Here is a 23,928-nt window from a genome sequence, read left to right as displayed (position 1 = left end):
TAAGGGAAAAGGATGACTGAAACTGCACCCATGGACAAAAACAGTGAGGGAGAAACACAAACTGAACAGATGGAGAGAATTAAATAGATGCTCTGGAGAGAATTAATGGGATAGAGCAGAGGAGAAAAGAGAACTTAGAAAAGAAACAGAAAACAATGAAATATTACTACAAGAAAATGAAAGTCAAATACTGAAAATGCACACATCACTAAAACAGCACGTTCTAAATATAAGAATTTTGAAGTTAAGTATTTTATAACACCGGGCCAGATCTCTGGGAGGACATTTAAGACTTTTGGCTGGTCCCAAGGAACAACTTACAGAGATTTAACTTTTTTTTTTTTTAGAAGATGTGGTGAAAGGGAAAGGGTTGCTGAAAGGGGGTAGTGTAGGAGCTGTTATGCCAGCCCTACCCCAACACCAGGGGAATTCTTGTGTAGCCAATTAGTTCGCTTTGTGGCTGCAGAACAGAGCAAAGCAAGGGATAGGATCTGGTCCATTGATTCCTACATATTCTAAAACACTGATACTATACTTCAGTTAATCAATTACACTATTTCAGTTTGATCCTATGATCTCTACGCTAGCACCAAGTAACACCTGTACCACCCTAATGCCACCCCTAACTGTAAATTGAGTCACTCCTTGACTGAACGCTGAATATTTACTGAGAGAATACAAACACCAAGATCAAGGTTTGTCATTCTTTTGCTTCTGCACTCCCATGCAGTTCGCAAATTAATTTACTGAAAGTTTGAATTGGGCTACCCATAGATGTAAACTGATTACAGTGCTCTCTAGTGTGTAACAGAAAAAGGATGAAATGAACTCTAGCCCCATCAAAGGAAACTGTCAGAGAGAAATTACTTTGAATAGCTCTGCTCTGCACATTTTTATATGCATTACTACATCTGCATCTCCAGTGCTGTTACATAGGTCAGAAAACTAGAATTTGAAGATGATGCTTGACTGAAAGACCAGTAAAATGAAGAAAAAGAACTCTGCTCACAGTAGAGATGGCCAAAAGTTCTCCATCATTAGAATTGCTGTGTCCGGACTAGCGTTGGTCAGAAATTGACTTCCCCCGCCAAAAATGTTGACTTCTTGTGAATAACTGAAACCACCCCCCCTCCCTTTTTTTTTGGTTTAAAACAATTTCAATTTGAAAATGCTGTAGTGACTAATGGAATTTAAGGTTTGGGTGCCTCATGCCCCTATTATCTACAGCCCAGGCTCCTGGTTAGACTACATCTCCCATATCTGCACCACAGTCTCCCTCCTGTTGATCCATACATCATAGGTGTCCCCAGCAGTAGTGTACCCCAGGATCTATAGTCCAGAAAGGGAACGAAATAAACTATGACCTTGTCTACACTAGAACTTACTTCGGTATAACTTACATCACTCGGGTGTGAATAATCCACACCCCCGCCCAACCTTAGCACCAGTTTAGACAGCGCTATGTTGGCAGGAGAGCTTCTCTTGCCAACTGCCCTTCGTGGGATGTGGAGAAATTAGGCCAACAGGAGAGCTCTCCCGTCGGCTAAGAGCATCATCACCAGAAGCACTGCAGCAGCACAGCTGCATCAGTGCAGCTGCAATGCTGCAGCGCTTCTAGCGTAGATGTAGCTTGAAACTTCCATAAAACAGCAGCATTTCCAATTGGAAGTTTTTCAATTTGCAGCCAAAACCGAAAAATATTCCCATTTACTCGTGTTCGGTTTTTCAATTGAAAGCTGGACTTTTTCCACAGAAGCAATTTTTCTTTTCTAAAACATCCAATTTTCATTCAAAAATGGTTTTGAGAGAAAAATTTACATCTAGCACTAGTTGGGATTATTGATGAATCTTTTGTACAGTAGACAGCAGGAACAGAGCTTCAAAATCATATTTGTGCTCTGCCAAAATGTAAATATTCTGCAAACAAACATGTGCCCAAGGTTAAAAAAAGGCAATGCAAAACTGAAAATACTGCATTTAAGATGTTGGCATTGGAAGAGTAACACCATGAATATTTGCCTCCTATAAAAATCATCAATTTCTCAATACAATGATGATAAATAGAGACTGTGGTTATTTTCAAAGTTTCTTCAGCTGAAGATTTCTAAAAGAGGATGGACTTCAGAATAGATTATGAAAAAAATAATTAAGTACTAAGAATGAAATCCCAGAACCTGATGATCCTTAACAACTTCAATTAAATTAGAAGACGGCCTGAAAGTTCTGAAGAATACCCACCCCTCAAAACAGGGAAGAGAAACATGGAAAGTTTGGAGCAACTTAAGGGGCTTAATATCATCTGAATCAACACCACCACTTACTGAGAAAAAAATTAGTTACAGCAGAAATAGTGAGAAACCATGTTCACTGATCAATTAGAAGGGACATTGGTCAAATGTAAAACTCCAAATCTATTTGTTGGAGAGGATCACAGAAGCATAATGCCTCAGAGCAATGCATCTGACATAGTGGTCTCTCTGAAGAAAATGGGCACAAACACAAAAGGCGAATTTAATAGGAAAAGAAAACTTCATTTCAACACCGTAAATAATCCTGATATCCGACTAGGAAAACGGAAGTGAAATTGGGATGCATGCCCCCAATGTATGTCTTCCCTAACAAGAAAGAAAGAAAAAGCTGGATTATGCTGACAACTGATTTTCCACAGTTCACCACCAACATGGTATATGTAAAAGTGCACATTCAGCGTGGGTATCAATGAAGTAGATTCCAAGGAGAAACAGCTTTTCAGATTTACTCGTACAAATAAAAAGAAAAACACACTTTTAAAAGCACGCCATGTACAATCATGCATTGAACGTGTGCCTGAACACAACTTTTTGTAAAAAGTCTGAATTTCTTACCTGGATCTGGTGGATTTGGTGGCTGCCAGTGTGGATAGGCATTTCCCCACCCTTGTGGAGCATATGGGGCTGGAGGGCCACTGTAAAAGACAGAGCCACATGCAATGAAATCCAATTTGAGAATCACCTTTTAAAAAAATAAGACAATTGAAGTGTTACTTACTGAGGTGCTGGACCAGGAGGCCCTGGATTATAAGGAGCAGGATTATAAGGTCCCATAGGATTGCCAGGACCTGGTGGGCCAGGAGGTCCATGTGGGCCAGGAACAACACCGTGGGGCCCATGAGGAACAGGTGGACCCAAAGGATTTACTGGACCCTAGAACAGGAAAGAAGTGGGCAGGGGAAGAGTGACCCCCAGGTTTTCACACACTGGAAACACAAGTCTGAATTTTCACCCGGGTGTTCTCTAAACTTTTCTTTCCAAGCACTAATTCATTAGGAATTCTTTCCTAGCTAGCACTCCAATGCCTTCCTCCCATTGATTTGGTTCTCAAGGACCACACCACTGCAACACCCACACTGTTTATGGACAACCTCTCCTAATAACCAACAACAGCAGGTTTAAAGTATCAAGATATTCAAAAAAATCAAAATACTTCATTCTGTTGACCACCAGAAAGGTCTTTATGTTCATGTACAACTGATGATTGAGAGTCAGTAATTAGACAACCACTGGCTTAAACTTTACTAATAGAATTAAAAAAAAAAAGCCAGAGAATATGAATGTTCTGAATGAAGATATAAATCAAGTCATTCTTCATTTCAACCAGAGAATTCATTTAGAAAAATTAAATATGACAACTTTTACTTTTAAACAAGGATATCATTTCAGTTCAATTCTCTGCAAAAAAGAACATTACTTAACTATGCATGAGCTATTCTGAGCATTGTATAAAAATCAATACAGGTTTTTTAGTCTGATTGTTCATTGTCTGCGTACTTAGATACTCAATTACAAATTCAGATGCACAAAAACTGAAAATAAAATAAGTCAATAATAAATTATAACTATGTGCAGGCAAACAAAAATTATTTAAATAGAAAAAGCAGCAAGACTACATTATGAGCCATGACTGAAACAGAAATCTACATGAAGAGAGTAAGAGGAGTTTGTAAAGATTTAAGTTAAGTGTTTAATGTAGCTTTTTTTTTTTTTTTTTTTTTTTAAACTTAATAGATTAGTGGACCCAAATTGGTCTCCTAGGCTGTCAAATTCTTCATTATCCACAGCGGAAGAACAGCAAAAACTGCAAACTGGAAAACAGTCATTCTATCTTCTTCCCATTTAATCCTTCACCTCTCAGACTACCATCAAGAGTGCAAATTAGTGTGTGATTGTAAAATGAGACATGTAAACATAATCAGATGCTGATTATTAACAGCTTTTAGTTACTATCAACCAGTTAATAACATTTGAACAAGCAACCCAGAAGAGGGAAGAAATAGAAAACAGCCTCAGCCATTCCATTCAACTTCTTGTATTCTCTCAATTGTATCTTGAAGCAATAAGGGATGAGTGTACCAGTGGGCCTTTACAGCAATTAAAAATGCCTCTCCAAATACTCACTCCAATCTTTTCTTCTATAAGTTGCCGAGCATAATCAATTTGCTGTGGTGTCCCGCGGATAGTAAACAACTTCATGTTAGGATCTGCATTTGGTGGAGGATTTCTCTGAAGTTCTATTCTAGCGCCAGATTGCTGACTTATGCTTTTGATAGTTTCACCACCTGTAATCAAAACATCCAACCTTTGATGGCAAGACATTTAACTTAACATACTAAATAAGATATAGGCAAAAGCCATTTACAAGAAATTAAGGAAACTACTGAATTACAGAGTTGATAACCTATCTATTCTTTTCAGTTACACAAGGTATACAAAAAAATTAAATATTTCCTTGGGTCTGACATATTGTAAACAGTAAGGACCCAGCCACAAAATAAAAACAAACACACCCACCCACCAAAAAGCAAACAAAACACCAGCCCCAAGGGAAGAGACTGCAAGACAATATCAGTATCTGAAAATCAGTTCAGTAAGAAAGTCATAGAATAGTGCCTTTCTTGCATATGCAGACATGTCTCACTTATTTAAACTGTAACAAAGTATTAGACAGGAAGAGCCACAGATGTCTAAAATTATATACAGATATACACACTTCACAGAAGTGTTCAATAAGATAAATTATGCATACAGAAATCTGTAGATTTTGTTAATTAAAAAAATACCAGAGGAAGGGAGAAAAGTTTTATTTGCGAGTTATGTAATATACTAAGAACAAGATACAATACAGGGAAAAAACACAGAATGCACAAAAAGGAAGAACCTCAACTTGAATTTAAAAGGACACAATTTTAACTGACTAATGAAAAGCCCACCTTCCAAATAATGTGCTTTAAAAAACAAACGCACAAAAAAAAAAAAAAAAACCACCCACAAGATTTTTTCCGGTCTGTTGAAGAGCACATACCTGAGCTCCTCTAGAGCAGTGCATGAATGGTGTCATCATGTTAGTATGGATGACAGAAAATGCAACTGACCAAACAGTGAAGTTAATTGTTGAACATGTGCTACCAACTGCGCACAAGTAAACTAACTGAAAAGATAAGAACATTTCCCTCTAGTCTCCTCCATTTGCACTAATTTCAGATGTTACTTATAACACTGATAGCTACACAGTTTTCGGATGGGAGATGCAAGCTTGTGTCCATTTAAACCATGCACTAGTATTCCAAGTCAAAAGATGAACTACAACATATCAATAATTTGTACTGTCTGAAAGACTCATTACAAATGAGTAAATAAAAAGACATGGGTAACAATCAAGAGTATATCTCATCTGAGAGTGTAGTGCATCTTAAGTTTTAATTATAATATTTAATTCTAATCTTCTATAAATTGTGATATTTCTGTAAAAATAAAAACTTAGTAATGAGACTTCATTTTATTGGATCTTTGCTGAAAAGTGCAGAGATTTCTTTTGTGACAATTACAGTATGTGTGATAAGGAAAGTCTAAATTAAGATCATACTGGATGAAGAACAGTTACTTGCACTTAACATTTCAGCCTTTAGTTTTAAAAACTTCAGACTTCTTGTTATATTTAAATAATCTTAGCAAGATGCACATTACTCTGGCTACCAGAAATAACCATTCTTTCCTAAAGAAAAAGGAAATTAGTGCTGCATTAATCAAAACGGATACAATGTGATTACTGTTAAACTAAGCTGAAAAAAATCAATGCACTTTTTGCAAAGATTTCTGGCATAATTAATAACACAAAAATATTAAGTACTATGATTTCTAGTTAGAATATATTTTAGTTTAAAATATATTGCCTTTTCCAATGATTAATCCAGTTTTTCCAGTGGGTACAATAAAATTAAATTCCTGTAATCCACCAGGAGGCCCCATGTTCCAGTTGCCTTGGCCTCTACCCCTTCCTCGACCACCAGGTCCTGGACCACCAGGATTACCAGCCTAATGGGGGGAAAAGCTACAAGTTAGCACACACTATTTACTGCCTCATTTACCACAATTAATTCATTAGTGACAACATGTGACTATAGAACAAAGCCCACTGCCAACTAACAAGTGTCAGATTAATACATTTAGAGGCTTTTTTATTTTTGTGTGTGTGTGTGTGTGTGTGTGTATATATATATACATATACATACATACATATACACACACACACACCCACACCCACACACCAGTAATGTATATAGTTAACATTTAGTTGAATAAGGATTTTTCATTGAAGTGCTTTCACTCATTTTATGTTCCTGCTTCATTTCCAGATTACCCCAAGTACTGACATACCACAGGAGTCCAGTGGTCTTCCTCAAAATCACTCTGAGGTACAAAAGGAGGGAGGGAAGACCACATGGCATCCTGTAAGTGGAAGTGAAGGCAGTAGTGGCTGGATATAGGGGACAGGGTTCAGAAAGGTATGGGGAAAAAGCACATTCCAGTTTTGTGTGCGCGCACATGCACATAAAGAAGGGGGTAACTGTGCTAGCCTTCAGTGCCCTGGTCAGAAAAGTCTGAATAGGAAGCTTTCATGCTCCTGCATCTGATTTAGCACATAGTTGAAGCATATGCACTAAACATAGCTCCCCCTGAAGAGTTGAGCAGAAGGTAATACACAACTGAAGCATGCAGTTAAACGAACAATTGCTGCTTTATTTTTAAAAGAAGATAACATACAGTACCCTGAATTTCTGCAGCTAGGAGGGAGGTACTCACAGACAGAAAATATAAAAATGTTGAAACCACTCCTTTTGTCTCAACCCACATTTTTAAAAAAAGTTAAAGCTTTAAAAATAGTGTGGTAGAGCAAAAAACAGACTGATATCACAGGGAAAAGGAGAGTTCCTCACAATACAGCAAAACACAACTGCCTGCCTATATCAGATGTAATTGTGGGACCGTTAGCCAGTGACTAGATAAAGGGTTAATAACCACCACAAGATTATGATTGATTAAAAGCAGGTAGTGCACTAACAGACAACTGTCAACTCAATAAAAGTAGCTCTAGAATAGCCAGGACAAGACATTGCTATGGGCTTTAAACTAACACTGATTTTTTTTTTTTTTTATAATATAAAGAGTAACCTCATCGACACTTTAAGAACTGCAAACAAGGATGTTTTATAATCCATGCTCAGTTTTCCACACAGACCCAAAAACTACCATTAAGTAAGGTTATTAAAATGGACAGACAGCTAACACATGGATTTTTCCTAACTCAAGCTGAAATTTTATTTTTTGCACAAAATATTATTAATATTAGCTAACCTGGACACTTCGAAGGAGGTCTGTAATAATTTCTGCAGCATGTTGACATCTGTCTGGAGGTCCTGTAATTTGGGCTATTCTATCTGGAGTTGTTCCATCATCTGGAATAATGAATTTAAATATTACATTCAGCCATGTTTTACTTAAAAATAAAGCTAAGTTGATCAACATTTACACACACACCCTCCACTCACCTGGCTTAAACTGGATTCTAACACCAGCATCATTCTGTATCTTTTTGATCATCTCTCCATTTCTTCCAATTACAATACCAACAGCAAATCGTGGTATTGGGACCTTAAGAGAATACATCGTCAATATCTTGAAACAACGAATATTCCTACCAAAGGCCACAATAAAAAGGAATACTGGAAAATTGAACTGGTCACCAACCATACCACCTCAGCCTGCAATCTTGTCAAATCTAAGCAACTACGGAATCATGATCCTAGCCAGTAAATGGATGGGATGGCCAAAAAAGGGGAAATAAATTCTAGACACCACAGGCTGTGATAGAGGCATCACTTCAGCAGATGGTGGTTTTCCCCCAATCAATGCCTGAACAAGGTGTTAGGGGGCCTAGGATACTGGTGTCATCAAACAATAACTCCCAACAGGAACCCTCACCACTCACGGTCATTTACAATTCCCTGGCTTTTACAACAGCTAGGATTAAACACCTCTGTGTGCTGCCCAAATTCCAACTTGTGTAATTACATTCTTCACTCTATAGTTTTAACTAGACTTTTCTTCACTTCCTCTTAAAAAGGATTAAAACACCTCCAAAGCAACAGAAACTGCTGTTCATTATTGCTGGCACAAGATGGCTGCTGCATTCCACAAAGAGATAGTAGTATTTAGGTGGTGAGCAAGTGATACCTATGTGCCATAATCACTTTGGGATACAGTTAAAGAGCTATTGGTATTAACTAGCTTTTAACATTATTAAACAGTCTCAAAGTACACCTCTACCCAGATATAACGCTGTCCTCGGGAGCCAAAAAACAACGTACTGTGTTATAGGTGAAACCGCATTATATCGAACTTGCTTTGATCCACCGGAGTGCGCAGCCCCGCCCCCCAGAGCGCTGCTTTACCGCGTTATATCCGAATTTGTGTTATATCGGGGTAGAGGTGTACATAGTGAACAATAGATTTTCAACCATACGTACATCTATCCCTTCATTTCCTCCTATTCTTGACCCATATTCATTGCGCGCCTCTCGAAAGCCACCTTGATCACGAATCAACTCCAACACCATTTCCTTGGCTTGCTAAAGAAGAAATAAATGTATTTTAGATTCTATAATTTTAAAATTGTTTTGATATACATAAAAAAAGATAAAACTTGGAAACAAACTACTTACTTGAACTTTGTAAGGGTCTCCTGTAATCCTAAGAGGTTTGTCTGCACCAGTGTTCTGTGGCCCATCTTGAATCATGACCATTTTGACTCCTGCTCGTTCCTATTTGACAATATAAAACTGAATTTCCATGCAATTCCAAAGTCTGACCTCTCTCTCTCTCACACACACACGCACCCCCACACCCACCCATGTTTAAAACTTACCTGAAGTTGCTTAATCGTCTCTCCACCTTTTCCAATAACTAATCCTGCCTTACTAGCTGGAATCATAATTTCTTGGACAGCATTTCCTGGTCCATCACCATGATGAAAGCCAGGTGTCGGTCTTCCCTTTTCAACTATCTGGTCAAGCAGTCTCTTTGCAGACCTGTGAAGACAGACAGTCAGTTACTGCTAAATGTATTACAAACTGCGCATTGTTCTGGTTGGAAAAATTCACTTCACACAGCCATTCAAAGAGTTTCTTCATTTCAATTTTAACAGACATTTGTATATTTTGATATCCATAAAAGATGTATTTATCAATTCTACAGGATGCCTTCCCAGTTTAGCTTCTCTTAACATCTTTATGTGAGACTCCATGAAGATGAGCTCAGTGTGAACATGTGAATATGGTAGATTCACATCCTATTAAGAGTTCTAAGAAGAATGAAACAACTGTACTGGTTTAGATGCCCAATTATATAATGTGAAATGAGAAAGTGAACTTATGTCCACATATCCAAGTCCCTGAAATTGTACTGACGAGACCTGTTTCCAGTCACTTTCTTCAGCTTCATGGTATTGAGCAGATATTGTGGCTGATGCTTTTCTACTTTCTTCTTCTGTCTTGTCAGTAGAGTCTGTTAAAGTCTTTCATTATCTCATATTTAGGTCCACCTGTTTTTCTTACTTGTTTACTAGCTGTCCTAGCAAAACTCTACATGATATTAAGTTTCTCCTTTTTCCTTCTTTTAATATCTCAATTTTTAATTTAATTTTGACTATTACTGATGGTGTTTCCTTCTTCCTCAGCCTTAAAACAAGTTCTCAAACTAAGATATGGTGGTGGCCGATAACCTTCTTCCAGCGAATTTCAAGAAGTTCCACCAGACTTCTAGGTAGTTACCTTTTTTCCTTCTCCCCTGTAGAACTCTGACTTGAGTTACTTTTTCTAGCACCAGAATTTTCCACACATTTCAATACCAGACAATAGGGCCTTCCACAACCATACTACAGTAATTCTGGGTGATAAGTTATTAGTTCCTTATGGCTTTTATAAGATGCAGAGTTTTCAGGACAATTTAATAAAAGCACACAGGGGTTATTGGACACCCTATCATCTTCCTTCTGAAATCAGCTTTCCAAAATGTTTAATTTTGGGGCACATTCACCATACAAGGAGAAATCCTCCTATTTCATTACATTCTCATTTGCCTGTCCCTGTTCCATTAATTTGTTTGCAATTTAAAGTTTTCAATGTTTATCAATAGTCACTTCCACTTTTCTAATACAATAAGAAACATTCCAACAATACCAACAAATTACAAAAATAAACATTACTAAAAAACTGCCTGAAATATATAAAGTAGACCTGCAGTTATGAACACCAGAGTTATGAACTGACCAGTCAACCACACATCCCGTTTGGAACCAGAAGTACACAATTGAGGGGGGGAGGGGGGAGAAAATACAATACAGTACTGTGTTAAAATGTCAACTACTAAAAAAATAAAGGGAAAGCAGCATTTTTCTTCTGCATAGTAAAATTTCCAAGCTATATTAAGTCATTGTTCAGTTGGAAACTTTTGAAAGAACCACCACAACATTTTGTTCGGAGTTTCAAACATTTCAAAGTTACGCACAATCTCCATTCCTGAGGTGTTCGTAACTCCGAGGTTCTACTGTATGCCATGAATTAGCTAAACAGGAAACAGACAATGTAACAACCAAACAACCAAAAAATAAACTGAAAATTTCTACTTTTCCCTTTTGAAGGCATTTGGGAATCAGTTTATTTAGAAACTGAGGATAATTACTGCCTCACCACCTTACTATCACCAAAAACAATATTTCACAACAGAAGTCTTTGAAAAGAATCTTCAACTCCTAGCTATTAAGATAAAATACAGGCAAGAGTTAAAGGCCTAACCAAACAAAGAGGTCCTGCACTGTGACCTGAAGCTCAGGCTGTTGTACTGTTCAAAAGGTCAGGTTCCCTGCACCTTCCACTGAGTGACCTACAGCCAGCCTTGTGATGTTTAACCTTAATAACGGACACCAAGAACAGAAATTCTCAACCTTTTTCTTTCTGAATCCCCTAACAAGCTATAAAAACTCCATGGCCCACCTACACCACAATAAGTGATTTTCTGCATATAAAAGCGAGGGCCGGAGCTGGGGGTAGTATGCGGGGCAGTTGCCTGGGGCCCCATGCCACAGGAGCCCCGTGAAGCTACATAGCTCAGGCTTCAGCCCTGAGTGGCAGGGCTCAAGGCACCAGGCTTCAGACCCACACAATGGAGCTTTGGCTGGCTGTCCTGGGCCCCAATGAGTCTTAACGCTGGCCCTGCTTGGCACCCCTCCGAAACCTACTCGCGGCCCCTCATACACCACTTAACCATCCCCTCATCTTTTCTCTCCTTTATTTTCCTTCCCATGGTACATCCCCCCCGCTTGGGGGATCTCAGAGTTCAGTTCCCCAGAAAGAGATGTTCAGTAAGTAATGTCTTCCCTAACCTGGTGCTTGGTTGGGGGAGGGGGGCAGTGGGGGGTTAAAGAAGGGGAGGAGGTTGCTGCAGGGCATGGAATGGGGAAGGGCCCTTTCCCAGAAAGCTGGAAGGAGACTCAAACAGAGCCTCCTATGAGCCCCAGCTTTGGAGCATTGTGGCATCTATCACACATAGGGAGGGAAGTGTCTCATTGTCTGTGTCCAATCAGCAAATAAGGTTCCACCTTGCCTTCTCCCACTTGGGTATGGTTCCCTCCCAGTCCTTCTGAACAGTAGCAGACAGGCAGCTGGGGAAGGTGGGGCGAGGGAAGGGGGTTCAAAAAGGTCCGAGTTCTGGTGTTGCAGCTCGTGGGCCATATGTCTGATATCTTCACGCTTGGTACTTCCTCAGACATTTCAGCATTACTTCTAATCTCTGATATTTTCTTAAATCAATTCTTTTCCCAACAAGGGCCTTATAATGCAAGGACTTTAGAAGAGCACAGACTGCATTATCTGGGTTTGATAAGGACTCCCAGATTTCACAATGGTTACACAGCAGGCTACAACTCTCTCCTCTACAGGCCTACACATACTCTCAACAGGAGAGTAACAAGAGGCAACCCTACATAACTAAAGCCTACTGAGTCCTGCGGGAGGAAAAAGTAATTGTTCCTCTGTTGCTGCAAGAAGTACTAATGAATACACCCAATAACAAGTCCAATAAGGATTTTTATAATATTTTAGTTTACCAACAACCATAATTTAAAGAGTCAGGAAATTCCACTTCAAGTTTACTAAAAAAAAAAACCCCAAAGATCTGAATATGGTTATTTAGGAATATGCTTTCCTCCCCAGGTTCTGTGCAAAAAAATCCAAAGAGGAAAACAAATTACCCTCAAACCTGGCTCTGATTCCCAGCACTCTTTCAGAAACTGCAGGAACCAAAAATCAGCTCTTCAGTTCTCAACAACCCATGCTAACACTGCTATTTACAAGATTAAATCCATCACCTCATCTTAGGTTCTGTGCATTATAGCTCAGCTTGATGAGTCCAGTAAACCATAATTTAAAACTTCTCTCTCTTTTTATTAAAATACTGTAACTATAAAAACACATTTAGACTCTGGTGAAATTCTTTGCATGTCATAATTGACAAACCTCTTATCCAATTAATCTCAAATTTCATGGACTATGTTTACCTTGGCCACAGACTGCCAATCTTGAGGAAGGTATTTCCCTTTGTATGTTAATTTTACTCAAATACCAAAATAAGGCTTGTAAAAAATTCAGTTGTAATTCTAAATTTGGATAGGTAGCTGCTGCCCTATATTAATAAGAATGGCTGAAGACTTCATTTAACAAGATTGGCCTGGATCCTTTTTACGTGGATAGGCAACAGTAAGTTTGTTTTTAACACCTGCCTAAACCACAGCGACCAGGTCAAAGATTAAGTTAGGACTGAAACTGCTACAATACCTCCCTCAAACATCTGCCCCCAAATTATGGTCACAGTGGATTCATAATGTGAATATGCTTGCCAGTTAAGAGATAGCTTCTTGAAGAGAGAACCCACCACAGTTGTTGAAAAATGGGTGGGTTTCCAAAGAGAAACACCAACTGCCATCAATTGACCCCAGAGCTCCCAGCAGGCCTTGCCAAAAACAGAAGAGCACAGGGGACTAGCACACAGACACTTGGACAAAATCCATTCCACCTAACATGTCCTCAAGCAAAACCAGAGTAAATTAGACTCAGAGGTAACAGTCTCCCACATTGACACTGCCTTTACAGTGCTGGCCAAATGCTGGATACACATCAACTTTTCAGTTAAGTTGAAAGAAAACCACTCAACACTAACAGCTAGGGCTGGTCAAGTCCGCTAGACAAGTGGTTCTCATACTTTTTTTTTTATCGCGGAGCACACCACTTAATGATCTTTCCCAATGTTGTTTGTACCGTTAGCTAACTATTGTAAAGCGCTTTAGATAAAAGCACTATATAAAAAAAACCCTTAATAGTAATTAAAGTTTTTTTGTTCTACAAACAAAAGCACACAACTCATATTTTAGTATCAGTAGTCTTACCTTTCTAATGTGATGGATCAGTAGTCTTACCTTTCTAATGTGCCCTCTCCCCCGCTGCGGCGGGCCCCAAACAGGGGCTGGGAAGAGGGGGGCTCTCTCCAGCAGCCGCAGCCCTGGAGCTGGGGAAAGTCGCCTCTTTCTCTGGCCGCCGCAGTCCTGCACATCCCAAATTCCCCTCACCCCCTCTTCTCACCCCACTGCCCCCTCCCACCTACCCCCATTCCTCCCAAGGCCACCACCTCACCTTACATGTGCATCTTCTCCAAGGTCCAGACACCTAATTAGTGAAGCCAAGCCTGCACGGCTACACTAATTAGGCGGGTGGCCCTTCATTGTGTTGTGTGCAGCCACTCAGGCGCGCACCTTAGAGGGAACTATCCACGGACCACCTGAATGGAGCTCGCGGATCACTGGTGGTCTGCGGACCACAGTTTGAGAACCTCTGCACTAGACTTTCCAGCATTCAACTAGAATATACTCTGCTGTGTAATTTCACAGATCAACCCACCACAGCACAGGATGGTGAAAATTCTCTCTGCTGATGCAAGTCTATCAATAGGCACTACGTTGCTTTAGGTACAGGTCATCTAACCCATAAAGACATGTAAGAATTCAGACTAGGAGGCATCTAAACATTGTCTCAACTAAAAGCTTAAGTCTTGTGTACTGGAAAGCCTTGATTTACCAAGTACCACCATGATTATGCCCACCGCTACTATATAATAGGACCACATTTATCTTCACGCCATTGGGCCTTCTTTTAAAATCCTACATGTTCTGACTGAACACCAACATATCCATGACTGTGCCTTGCTTTTTTATCAATTTGTCTTCTGGCTAATAAGTGCTTATCCTATCGAGCCAGAATGAATCTAATCTTGTAACATTTTGTTGTGATCAGTTGGTCTGCTAAAAAGCTATTCCTAAGCAGGCCAATTTGAGTGAAAGGCATAAGACCCTTTCAAAATTAAAAAAAAGCAGATGTTGTAGGTCCCCCCTACCCTTTATTTTTTTAATATATGTTTAATAAATGTTAATGTCTTTTTGCTTAGTGACATATAGTAAACTAAATTACTTGGCAACAGATCAAATTCAAATTACTGTTAACATTATGGCAGTAAGAAAAATAGTGGAACTCAAATTTACGAATGTCTCCCAAGCCCTACTAATCATCAAAAACACCACACTTCAATATTAACTTCATCCAGAAAATTACATATCAACATAAAATCAAATGGCACGGCCACACACCACTCCGACACACTTTGTACTCATGCTGAAACTAGTGTACAGATTAATAATTACTAGCAAAAATTGGGCCAGTTGCATTGTTCAGTCAGATCTTGATAATATACAGATCAAATGTTTCATCCTTGATTTAATAATATCCTTAGGGTCTGATCCATCAGCATAGATCTAACTGCAAGAAAAGGGGCTACTTCATTTTCACAGTTGAATGGTTATATTCAGGCTCAGCACAATTAAATTCTTATTCTTAAGCATTTCTCTAGATTATCTATTTAAATTTTCAGAGTTGTGGGAAATTATGCTCCCCCCTCCTCCCAAGACAACAGGGGGTCAGAATAATTACTTAATGACAGTAAACGCTCAGATTCAAAGAATTGAAGCTTTATAACTGTTAAAACACAAACTGTCAATAGCACATGACAGAGTATGCAAAGGAAATATCCTTAAATCAAAAATTCTCTCAAGCAACATTTTTCTTATTTTGCCTATCTGTAAATTTTGATCATCGATAGAAACATTTTTGTCAATTTCTGTGTGCCTTGCAATCAATGTTTACCAATAAAAACTGAATCCTTCCAAGCCTAGTTATTGTCACCTCACTGTATAGGAGTCATATGACATACTTTAAAATATTTTTAGATCTAAAAATATTAGACAATGTACTTACTGAACAGACTCGGGTGTTCCAGTTAACATGCAAGATCTATCAGGCAGGCCACCGCTATCTATAAAGTTTGTAAAATGGAACAGATTTAACAATTCTGTTTAACTTGCAAGGAATCAGTAGCTAAGTAAATAGAAAAGTGTGTTGTGGGAAGTTTTAACATTTCACTAAACCAATAAAATGACAGTCTCAAGATTGAAGATTGTTTTGCACCTAAATGACTTGTACCTATTCCCAGTTGTTAAAGGTGAGAATAAATTTAGTTGAAAAACCAACCAGCAGTGTTCCAAACTTGCTACCACTAAATGTATATAACCTCAAAAGGAAATAATTACCAGGAGCAATCTGTATTTTGCATCCAGATTCTTGCTGTATGCGTGAAATCTGTTCTCCTCCTCTGCCAATTACTTGAGGAATAAAAACAAAAGGATTTTACTAGCAATAGCAACATTTGTTAAAAGCTCCATTATATTGTATATTATATTTATACTACTTACTGAATCCAACCATTCCATCTGGAACTTTGTACTCCTCTGTCATTACAGACCTAAAAAAAGACAAAATACAACAAAAGATTACATATGGTTAGGAGACTACACTGGCTTAGAATTTAGAGAATATTTTTCATCTGTATAGAAAGACTGGCTGCCTTCCCCCCCCCCCCCCGCCCCCAATCACACCAAGGAGGAGAAACATACTGCAACATTTTGGGGAAATGCCTTTCTGTGGGTGCATCTACCGCATCTAGTGACTTGAATGAGAGCCAAGTTTATGCAATTTTACTTTAGAAGTTTTGCCCATTTTAACCTGAAATTCTTCAAGTTAAATAGAGATTAAAAGCCAAAATGACAATCTGTAAACACAGAATACCAAACAGTAATATTAGAAGGCAAAAATGACACTCCTTATATAAAATTTAGATACTAGATTTATGTACTTCATAATAGATCAATTATTTCTGCTAAAAATCTGTTTGGTATGAAAAAGACCAGTATATTCCATGATTATTAAAATATTGCTAGTTATGTAGCATTAGAAGTATGTCACAGATGTATAAAAATATAGGTCATTTCCAGAACAAAAAAATATAGGCCATTTCCAAACAAAAAATGCACATCAACAATTAAAAGGGCATGTGGGCAGGTTGGTTAGTTTTGTGTTTTTGGTTAGTTTTGTGTTCTGAGCAGAGGGAAGAAGCAAGATGAGAAGAATGCAGCATAAGTTATTGATCAGATATGTTTGGCATAAATTTTGTTAACGCCAATATTTTTCCCCTTAAGAAACCTTTCCCTCTTGCTTTTAAAATAACCTTTTCCTTCAGTCCAGATGCCTGACCCTATGGATCACACCTCCCACATATGACATGATATCAAGTCTCCATGCAGTTCTCGATGTGGTATCCTATTACATACATTTCAAATATTTAGCTTATGCCTATTGTGGCTAAACTGTAACAAGCATCACTTCACAATTGTGTTTCATTATTATGTTCAAACGTTGTCTTTTTAGGAGAAATGTTTTGAAGTTGTTTCCTGGAAATGCACCAATACTAAAAAGTAAGTGTAAACAAAATGTTCATTATGGCTCCTACCTTTGTTGCTGATGCATCGGGGGTAGCTGGGTTCCAAAAGCTACAAATAAAAAGTATTTTTAAAGTTAAATTCACAAATAAAGGCAAAATTCTCTCACAATTAAGCCAAAAATTTCCCACTAACAAACTACACCTCTACCCCGATATAACACTGTCCTCAGGAGCCAAAAAATCTTACCGCGTTATAGGTGAAACCACGTTATATTGAACTTGCTTTGATCTGCCGGAGTGCGCAGCCCCCGCCCCCCATAGCACTGCTTTACCGCGTTATATCCGAATTCGTGTTATATCGGAGTAGAGGTGTATCTGTAGCTACTTCTGACAAAGCTGGGTTTTAAAAAAAGTTGCCAAGCAGAGGTATAAAAGTATAGCTAAAAGACAAACTGATTCTCAGCTCTGTTGCTAATATATAATATTTCACAACTATCAAACTGTTCAAAAACAAGCCTATTTTCCTTAAAGAAACTTGAGACTTACAGGTCAAGTCATTGTGATCTCACTGGTCCAACATTACCTACCAGAATACTGCATCATACTCTTGCTCTGAAAATGTACACTTGTTTAGGTTTTATTCGCAATGAAATAAAAAATACTTACAGTCATTCTGAGGAGCAACTTTCTTAGCATCTGGTTGATCTGCAAAATTAAGATTTTTTTTATTTTTTGCAAAGAAACAAGAATCTTTTAAACTAATGGCTGTCCCATGAGCGTGAATCGTAACTTTTCCAGTGTATTTTTTAAGTCAATGAATTTGTTTTTGTTTTGGTAATTTCAGGGAATAGATCTGAATAAAAAAGAAATCTTATAAGTACGGTACTCGGTTAGTATACTTGAAAAGAAGTTAAGTATTTCCATTCGTCTATCCAGTGGTTTAAGAAAAGCATAGTTTTAGAAACATACTGTAGATTGGATATCCATAAACAGTCAATGAAACTTAGCTAAGACAAGCAACAACATTTAACTCTGCTCCTAATAACTGGTTTCTCAAGCTAATGATGCTTCTACAGTAAGAACTGAAGATAAAAGTCCACCAAAAATCAGTATGAAAATAAACAATGGCTTAAAAAAAATCTGACAAGTGACCACAAATCTACATAGAATTTAAGAAGCAACAATAATCCCCTGCAATGCAATCTGAGTCTGAACTGTGGTATGAAATTCCTATCCAAATATCAAGCATTTCACAGCATAAAACTTCAAAAAAAAAAAAAAAAAGTATATTCAAAGCAACTCTATCACTAACATCAAAAATCCTCTTTGTACAAATAAGCGAAATGAAAGGCACTGACAACCTATTTCTGAAAAGACTACTTCAGATGTTTCCTTCCCCACCCCAAATTCAAAGTTATGTGATGAACCATCATAATTTATGTGTAGCAAAAAGTCAGACACATAATCCAGGAAATATTTGTGTCATCCATTTCAAAAGATCCACTAGTTTATTTCACGTTTACATACTAAACACAGGTAATAAATAAAAATTCCTGCCTTTAAAAGGAGAGGGCATTCCCTCCCAGTGTGTTGTACTGCTCGGACTTGTCCAAGAGCCATCTACACATAAAATAAAAAGAATACATTACATACATCATCTGAAGCATCATTAGCTCATTTTTGTATATTAAAAACCTCACTATTAATAGAAAAACACTTTAATAAAGAATACAAGAACTCCTGGTTTGAAGCCTTAATTGCATTCTGTAAACTGAGTCACAATCCTCTTAAAGGAAAAAAAAAAGTCACAGCTCATATAGACCTAACAAAGTATTTTCAACATCTCCAAGTTCAGAAGTTTCTCTCCATAATTTAGTCAGGATTATGTGTGTTTATTAAACATATCAAACCCTGTTAAGTTCACACTAGTTGTGTAGTAAAAATCAGAAGACACGCCACACAATTCAGCAGCAAACTTTTCTGCAACGTTAAGCAAGTCAAAAAGTGGAAACCGCAACAAAAGTAGAGGAAATATTACAGCATGATCTTATCAGGGTTCATGCGTGCTGTATGCTGAAGTTAGTAAAAGATTTAGCCAAGTCTAATAAGAAGAATTTTTATTTTCCTGTCCTTTTTTTTTTTTTAAAGTCCTATGCCTTTACAATGAAATGCATTAAAAGTAGTTTACCAGATGCTGTACCTTCAATAATAAATCAGAGGTCAAACCAGCATAGGTTTGAAAGGTGACCACCTTCAACCTTAACAGTGAATAAAAGATTTCAACAATATACCTGCATAAAGGGATCTTCTAAATTATTTATGTTTCACCTACCTTACCCATGGGTTTTCCTCTTAAAATTTACTGCATTGTTTCAGTACAAGAGGTCAGGTAATGGTCTAAGAATTGATTTACACAGACTTCAGATTTAAGACCTAAATAGCACCACTGATTTCTAAACAAAAATCCCCATTAAAACCAAATTGGCAAAGTGTGTGATGTTCTTTAAAGAGAGCACATGCCAGTACAATATGGATCTATACTATTTACTATTGTTTCTGTGGAAAATTTAGGACCTTTTTGACACCGCTGCCATGAACAAAATGAATTATGGTAGTATGCACATATTTATTGACAGCATACCTCCATCTTCAAGAGGTCTTTTTTGTCCTCCATAACCGTAATCATTTGAATTCATTGATGTCCCTCCATCACCTCCAATTTTTGCTGCAATCTAGATAAAAGTAAAAATAATGAAAACATACATGAGATACTTTTTACCTTGCAAATCAAAAACCTTGCAGATCAGTCCTGGTTTGCCCTAGTTTTGCTGGAGGTTTAAAAAATACATATTAAAAACAATATATATCTCAATGACGAAAAAAAGTCCCTTTCTTTGCATATCATCTTTGAGCACACTTGATCAAATGATCATTTTGCTTTAAGACCGGTATTTAAAGAGCATTTTGCATTCTTACAGATTTCTCTTTACAAAAAGGAGGTTATTGTACTCATGAGGTTTCACCCATGGAGGAAGTAGAAGAGACTGCTGCATTTAGAAATGGCAGCACCATGTATTTTTCCACAAGATCTTTGAGATTTTCCATCTCATTAAAACAGGTTGAGTTATCTCACAGAGAACCCAACTCCTACCAAAATCACCTTAAATCTCATAACTGCATTATCTGACTTTCCCTTTATAAACACTGTACAAAGTTGCATCTTGCTTGTTACCAAATGAAATCTTATGTGCAGCCAACTGAAAAAACGACAATAGTGCAAATCGAGTTAAAAGTAAAACTAAAGGACAGAGAGTACTCAACGTAAACCTGTAGTTTTAGCTCAGGACCAACGAACCCAACACTTTCAAACTAGTTTGAGCAGGTTACCAGGATACAAGAGCGCCTCAGGCAACATAATAACTGGACCTGAACCTGAGCCTTTTAGAACACGAGGGGGGAGACTCGTCGAAAACCCGCGACAAGCAGTTCCGTCTCCTTCGCCTCCCCAACCAGCGCAGGGCGGCGACCCAGGGCCGCGCGCTGCCTGGGATAAGGCGCTTTTAATAACCAGCTGTGATTTCGCTATTTGCTTCCTCCCCAAACGGCTCAGAGGGAAGGCCCGGGAAAGGTCCCCTCCGTAACCTGTCCCTTGACGGAGCTTGTGGGTACAGGGGGAAGGTTACCGGGGATCGAGCAGAGGTGGGAACCCCCCCCCATCTCATTGTGTGCTGATGGGGCAAGGGCGCGGCGGGAGCTCCCCCCTCGTTGTGGGTGTTGGGGAGACCCAAGAATCTCTCCTCACTGCGTACATAGGGCGGGGAATGGGGAAGAAACAAATAGCACCGCCGTCACCCCAACGTGCGCAGAAAACGAGGCCCCTGAAAGGGAAGCGGACCCAGCCTGACTCCAGCCCCCTCCCCAGAACAAACCCCTGAAGCCGCCCGATACGCTTCAAAGGATTTGCGTAGGACCCACCCTATTTGTCCCAGAATAGGTAGAGGGGAGATTCCGGTGCTGAGGATCAGAGGAGGCCCTATCGGGAGCCGCTTCCAGGCCCCCGAGCCTGAGGGTCGGAGCTACCGATGGGCTGGTGCCCACATTACACACCTGCCTAGCCCGCTGCAGTGCGTCTTTAAAGGCATCGTTGACTCCCCCACCTCCGCCTCCTCCTCCTCCGGGCGCGCCCGAAGCAGGAGGGGGCACCGTGGAATAATCCGCCATAGCCGCTCCGCCGCCGCTTCCTGCCCTACTCGCTGCCTGCCAAGAAAGAAAGAAAATGGCGGCGGGCGGGAGCCTTTCACATTCCTGCGCGGCATCGTGCTCGGGGGAGGGGGGCAGGGAAGGAGAGGAAACCTCGCGAGACCTCTGGAAGGGAGGGGTGGGATTTCGTGGAGGTTCTTGTGGAAGAAGAGGAAATCTCGTGAGACTTCATTCTGAAAGCCAGTATATGTGTGGGGTCGAGGTTAGATCTACAGAGATGTCCTTCAGGGGCATGGAAGCGGAAATCCTCAGAGGCGGGGAGATAAGACTCGCGATAGTTCATTCCTGGAACGGGATTTGAGGGGCCCCATCGTGTAGGCGGGGCGGGGCGATCACGCGATGACTTTTATCGGTTCGGGATTTGGGAGATCGCGGAAGGGAAACAGGTGGATCTCGCGAGCTTTGAAGGTTAATTTTCAGCGCGTGGGGCTCCAGCCTCAGCTGGAGCGCGGTGGCTGCTGGGAGCTCGGTTGGCTCGCGACCTGCTAACGCTGACCGAGACTTCTGCGGCTTTGAGTGAGTCAGGGAGGGTGAAGCTCCGCGCGGGGCGAGCGGTTACTGCCATTCGCAGGCCGCTGGGGTCTGAGCACCCCCCCCCCGGGCGCTGGCCCCGTGCTGAGGGAGCTCGTTGCCTCCAGGGCACAGTCCCCCCCCACCGAGTCCAATCCAGGGGTGAAATCTGGGGGCGCAGAGCTCCTGGCCCAGCATGGCTCTGCGGCTGCCCCCCGGGGCATGCTGGGGTGGTGCATTGGGGAGGAGAAGCGTCACTTGCCAGGTGACTGCCGCCGAAAAGGGATGCAGCGAAGCCGGTCAGCCCGCTGGGCATGGGGCTTGCAGCGCTGCGGGGGGGTGTTGTGGTGGCGGCGGCGGCGGCCTGTAAACTGGCGTTGTTGTGGAGCGTAGTCAGGGAGAAAATATCACCCCCGTGTAACGCGCTCAGGCGACATAGAACTAGCGCGTTATTGCTACCGGAGGATGGGTGGGCCGAGAGGTCTGCGGTGCCGCGCCGCAGCGGGGGCTGAGGAAACTGGCAGCGCCTCGAGAAACAGCCGCGTTTGTTGTTAGCTGCCGCATGGCGAGGTGATATGCAGAGCTGATCTGACCAGCTCAGGATCTGAGACGTCCCCGCTTGGCATGCCAGCCAAGGTGGGGGTGGAGGGGAACGAAAGCCTAAGTTCTTCTCTGGGGTTCGTGACTCTTTCTCTAGTGTGGCTTCTCTTTTCAGCTAAATGTAACCTGGCTTTTTAAGATGTACCACCATTAAATTCTTTATGCCCCTTGCCTTGGCACTTCACTGCTCTCATTCAATCAGTACTACTTTTGATTCCTTTTTAGTATATTCATTTTTCAGGATGGTTTGCTCTGTTGATTCTAGCATCTTCCTACCAGGCTTCAGCTCCTGCGGGAGATGGATCGTGGCTCCCGCTTCTTCTATGCCCTGGAGTAGCAGTCAGGGGGTTAAAGAAGCACGTCATCTGCCTTTTGGCAGCAGATGCTACCCCCCTCATGGATCTGGTGGAGATACGCGAGAGGGCCCAGGCCTTCTATGCTGGCCTTTTCTCCCTGGAGCCAACCAACGCTGATGCCTGCAGTGTGCTTTGGGATGAACTCCTGACAGTTAGCACGGGTGACCAGGAACGGCTGGAGCTGCCCTGCCTCTCACTCTGGCCAAGTTCTCGGAAGCCCTCCGTCTCATGCCCACTAATAAATCTCTGGGTGTGGAGGGGCTGACCATGGAGTTCTACCGCGTGTTCTGGGACATCCTCGGCCTGGACCTTGCCACCATCTGGGCCGAATCGTTGGAGAGCAGCGGGGTCCTCTCCCTGTCATGCAGGCGAGCAGTGCTCACCTTGCTGCCAAAAAAGGGGGACCTCTGCGATCTCCGTAACTGGTGTCCAGTCTCGCTCCTCAGCATGAACTACAAGGTCGTAGCAAAGGCCGTCTCGCTGCGGTCCATGCTGGTGGACGTGGTCCATCCTGACCAGACCTACACCGTCCCGGACCATACCCTCTTTGATAATCTTTACCTGGTCTGGGATCTCTTAGAGCTTGGGTGTAGGGATGGTCTGTCGTTCACCCTCCTGTCGTTGGATCAGGAGAAGGCATTCGTCCGGATGGACCACAGGTATCTCTGCGGGCATTCGGCTTCGGGCCCCAGTTTATGGGGTTTCTCCAGGTGCTGTACGCTTCCACAGAGTGTTTGGTCAGGGTCAACTGGACCTTGACTGCACCTGTCAGCTTCGTGCAAGGAGTGCAGCAAGGCTGTCCACTGTCAGGTCAGCTGAATACTCTGGCTATTGAGCCCTTCCTCCGTCTCCTTCGTAAGAGGTTGACAGGGTTGGTGCTGTGTGAGCCGGAGGTGCAGCTGGTCCTGGCAGCGTATTCCGACGACGTGCTCCTCATGGTCCAGGACCCGGACGACCTG

The 23,928-nt window shown here is 40.8% G+C and overlaps 2 protein-coding genes across 6 annotated transcripts in view; one reads left to right on the top strand and one right to left on the bottom strand.

Moving 5' to 3' along the window:
- LOC113407391 (far upstream element-binding protein 1) overlaps nt 1-21,536 on the bottom strand; it is a 34,302-nt gene extending 12,766 nt beyond the window's left edge. The window contains exons 1-17 of one of the 5 annotated variants that reach the window (XM_026655829.2): nt 21,351-21,536; nt 19,885-19,975; nt 18,801-18,863; nt 17,910-17,948; nt 17,313-17,352; nt 16,219-16,268; nt 16,057-16,128; nt 15,725-15,782; nt 9,238-9,400; nt 9,035-9,133; nt 8,840-8,941; nt 7,862-7,964; nt 7,668-7,768; nt 6,206-6,347; nt 4,434-4,594; nt 3,028-3,182; nt 2,865-2,944 (exon numbers count right to left, since the gene is read on the bottom strand). In XM_026655829.2, the coding sequence (XP_026511614.1) occupies nt 2,865-2,944; nt 3,028-3,182; nt 4,434-4,594; nt 6,206-6,347; nt 7,668-7,768; nt 7,862-7,964; nt 8,840-8,941; nt 9,035-9,133; nt 9,238-9,400; nt 15,725-15,782; nt 16,057-16,128; nt 16,219-16,268; nt 17,313-17,352; nt 17,910-17,948; nt 18,801-18,863; nt 19,885-19,975; nt 21,351-21,464 (1,633 nt within the window). In that variant the 5' untranslated portion in view covers nt 21,465-21,536. The other 4 variants (XM_026655830.2, XM_026655834.2, XM_026655832.2 and 1 more) reach the window with 4 other exon arrangements.
- A 408-nt stretch (nt 21,537-21,944) lies between these two features.
- Nucleotides 21,945-23,928, top strand: part of LOC113407392 (dnaJ homolog subfamily B member 4-like) — a 42,787-nt gene continuing 40,803 nt past the window's right edge. The window contains exon 1 of the mRNA XM_026655835.1: nt 21,945-22,019. The gene's annotated coding sequence lies outside the window, so the exon portion shown is untranslated. The remainder of the gene's footprint in view (nt 22,020-23,928) is intronic.

This window comes from Terrapene carolina, unplaced genomic scaffold (genome assembly GCF_002925995.2).
Source record: "Terrapene carolina triunguis isolate 2854851 unplaced genomic scaffold, T_m_triunguis-2.0 Scaffold211, whole genome shotgun sequence".
NCBI lineage: Eukaryota > Metazoa > Chordata > Testudines > Emydidae > Terrapene > Terrapene triunguis.
This window is presented reverse-complemented; position numbering and strand designations above follow the sequence as displayed.